General features: G+C 40.3%; 1 protein-coding gene across 1 annotated transcript in view; it reads right to left on the reverse strand.

The window, feature by feature from the left end:
• Positions 1–304: 304 nt before the first annotated feature.
• The window catches only part of gatad2a (GATA zinc finger domain containing 2A), a 37,812-nt gene continuing 34,221 nt past the window's right edge, over positions 305–3,895 (reverse strand). The window contains exon 11 of the mRNA XM_015399425.1: positions 305–2,780. Coding sequence (XP_015254911.1) covers positions 2,650–2,780 — 131 coding nt within the window. The 3' untranslated portion in view covers positions 305–2,649. The remainder of the gene's footprint in view (positions 2,781–3,895) is intronic.

Raw genomic sequence — 3,895 nt, forward strand, 5'->3', positions numbered from 1 at the left:
TTAACAGAAACAATAAAAATATGTTGATAATGAACAAAGTTTAGGCTAATGCTAACCCTTGCAGCTCATGGGTCAGTAATGGTCGCCCTTTCTACGTCTCGGTACCCTTGACGTGGCCCTCAGCCTTAAAAAGGTTGGTGACCCCTGATTTAAACCATGTTGGTTTAAATGGCTTCTTTTCTCTCAGCAAATGAAATTGGAAAATATGTTATGTGCATTTTAACTTAAGGCATAAACCGCTTTCCCAGTGTATTTTTTTTTTCCATCCATAAAAGCTTAAGACAGATATAAACAAGTCATTAAACAGGGGTTAAAATTAGTTTTATTAATTGCCAGAGCAGAAAAAGAAACCAAAACAAATAAATTCTTATACATTGTTGTCCATTTGCGCGTCACTGCAGCTCTGTTACCCCGAACAAACGAAGGAATGGTGAAAATATTGCCCACCAGCAGCAGCAGCAGGCAGCAGTCAGGACAGCAAAGGGGGCTGCACTCAGTGGGGTATCAAAGAGGAATGGGCTCATTCCAGGTCGCTCAATTCTTGCTCCCACAAGATGTGGGCTGATATTTATTTTAGCTTGTCAGGAATGTACAGACAGCCTGGAAGATTTCCACTCTAATTCAAATGCAAAAACAGGAGCTCCACAGGCAATCTACTTTTAATAATTGTACATTTGTTTCACCACCATGCATTTGCATATGGTAACAGGTACATTTAATTTATTTAAAACTAGCAACTAGTCCTTATCATAAAAGCAATGCAGCCATTAGCTTACATAGTGGAAACACCATATCCCACATAAGGACATTAGGCTGCGAGACTTTTAAATAAAAAGGACTTAGGAATTAGAAAAGCCCAAGTAATTAATAAAAAAGGACAAACCTGGAAGTAAATTACATTGATTTGTATCTTTTAAATCAACTGAATTTAACTGAAATCAATGCAACCTTTTTTTTGTTTACATGATATAATACTTTAATAGGACAAGAAGTTAAAATCTGAATCAGCAGGTAAGACTGGAGAAAAATTGATGAGAAGTGGGAGGAAAAGCTGAGTCGGCATCTTCATTTTTGTTCCTGATAAAAACTTCCCAATAAGACTTGATTAGACATGTAGTGGAAAGTGACTAATTGGACCACCCTAGTGGTTGATGAAAGAAAAGCAGGCTGTTGTGTCAATGACTGAAAATGAACCGAACCCTGATGCCAGCAGACTTTACTTCTGTAGCTCTGCCTGCGCTGCTGCGTTCCGATTCAAACACACTATAGCTCCTGTTAATCGACATTACAGAAATCATACACACCTTAAAGACTAAGAAGTTTGTCATGTGTTGCAGAAGGGCGTTTTTTTTTTTTTTTGCCTGACTACATAGTGAAAGCAGTGTAGCTTTGCTCAAACCAATTAAAGGTTGCGTAGGAGTCGCCTGACACAAAGGAAAAAACATTTCAACCAATAACCGTTCAAACGTAGGGCTTATGCATATGTCTTTACTAACCCTATAAATAAATTCAGCGTTTCTCTATAGAAGGGGAAAAAAAACAACAAAAATGCACCACAACCTATGACTAACAAGCAAAAAAATGTCAAGACTGACATTCCTGACGCCCACTCAGTTTAGCATGGATTCATGTTTATATCTGGAGCGGGTTCAAATAAAAAAAGAAACCTTCTAGCAGAAGGGACTCCATTTGGGCTCCACCAGTTCTTTGGAAGGTTTATTTTACAATATTCAATAAGAATAGTCCTCCAAATAAATGCTCCTTTTTCTATTTTTTTTCACCTTTTTTTTTTTTAAACAAGTGTCTTCAAAACCCTTATTCATTTTCTTTTGCATTATCTTAGACAAAAAAAAAAAAAAATTAAAACTAGGCCACAATAATGGAAACCAGCAGATGTAAAACCACCTCAACAGTAACATTAGCCTTTTTATATTCCGACCTCGACAAGAGGCCACTTCCGAAGTGTCGCGGAGCACAATAATCCAAACACGGCGTAGGACTTACAGAGAAGAAGAAATCTCAACATTCAGCCCTACAAATCAGCTCAATGTACACACTGAAGGTTGGTGAGAAGAGGCCGTCTGTGTGCAGATAGATCCTTTTTTTTATGCATCTTATTTATTCTTGCAAAGCTAAAGCAGTTCATATTTTACGGATGGTCCTCGGAGCTCAACAATCCCTGTGACGAGGTCCGCTTGGGCCAGCACACAGGCCTGAGTCTGAGAGCCTTCGGCTGTAGAGGGCAGGGTGCGAGAATAATGGTGATCATTGTTAATCCCTGCATGCACCCTAAGCAGGAACAGTCTTGATTTCTGCACCACCTTTCTCCTGATTTGAGCGACAAACGGAAGCAAACTTTGACCTCAGTCAGTCCTAAGTCTTGCAAAAGGTATCCAAAAAATTTGGGACGTGTTCCTCACATCCCTGAAGCTGTTGCAGTACAGCTCCATGGAGGAAATGATTGGGAACGGGAACAAGGTAGCATACGGTGGTGTAGAAAATGTTTAAATACACCTCTAACCAACAAGACAAGAGTTCTTATCCTGGCCATCTGAGTCTATAGAAAACAATAGAATGATAAGGAGCATGGCTGTTATTGATTTTAGGAGGGCTAGAAGCTGTGGCATCAGTAGCAGGGGGAGGATTGCATTATTTCCATGTGTTTGCCTGGGAGATGGAACGGGAAGGAATCATGTCCAGCAAATATTCCCGCTGACGTTCCACAGCAGAGGAGGTCTTATGAGCAGACAAGCTAGGGTTGACGTACGCCATCGTCACTCCTGCAAGGACACAACCACACAAAAGGGTCATTTTTCAGTAAAACATGACATAGTTCAATGAACGCAACTTTCTGAAGCCTTTATTCCAATTAACAATGACCTTCTGATTAAAACAGGAGCTTTTGTAGATGTAAATAGAAAATGTTATACTTGGAGGCGCTTCATGGACTGCTGGTAAAAATATTCAGACGTCTGCGCAGGAATCCGTTATAGGCTTCATTGGCGGTAGTATTTTAGACTTTTACATCCTATACAAGGATAGCAGACATATTTTGCTATCCTTTCATTTTATCGACTGAAATTAAGAAATCTATCGTGATATAACTTTTTTCCCATATTGTCCGGTACTAAAATACCCCCTTTCATCCTGACATGAAAACCGGCTCTGAGCTCCCCTTGATTAATTCTTTCCTATTCCGGAACAATCGGCTTTTAGTGGCAGTATGAACAGCTCACTGACACGCGTCTACCCGCGTTAAAAACGCCTCGGCTCTGATCGGCATGCTGTGGAAACACCAGAGCCGGGTTGACCCGCTAAATAACGTGACACTATTGAACGCAACATATGGACATCAACACACAAACACCAACAAGCAGAAACAACTCTGTTTATATTCGATAAACAGAGCAGCTCTGGTAAGAGGGACTCAGACAAACAATAAAGCACACCAACTACGCCCTGGCTTTCTTACATGTTGCTCTCCATTGTTTACTTTCCTCATTTCTGTTGCACTGGTGACAGCTTTTTTTGCCAATGGGAAGGGAACCAAATTCAGATTTTTAGCCAGTTGTCTTCTCTTCCTGATCTCCAGTCGGTCGCAGCAGAAGGCCGCTCACACTGTTTAACTTTTTCCCTTTTTCAGTGTGGCTGCATGCATGTTTAGTGTGAGGGATTGTTGTAAGGTCAACACTAAGCTAACCAAGGAGGCGTTAATCCAAAGTCTACGATTCGATGTAGGGATGCACGATATTGGGATTTTGGCCGATATCCGATATGCTGATATTTTAAAAACTCATGTAGCCGATAACCGATATCGATACCAATGTTAAAGCTGGACAATAATAAGTAGTCATCTAAAATAGCAGTTTTGTTATCCATTTCTGACACTTTGAAA

The sequence above is a fragment of the Cyprinodon variegatus genome, unplaced genomic scaffold, assembly GCF_000732505.1.
Source record: "Cyprinodon variegatus isolate N-32 unplaced genomic scaffold, C_variegatus-1.0 Scaffold1011, whole genome shotgun sequence".
Classification (NCBI taxonomy): domain Eukaryota; kingdom Metazoa; phylum Chordata; class Actinopteri; order Cyprinodontiformes; family Cyprinodontidae; genus Cyprinodon; species Cyprinodon variegatus.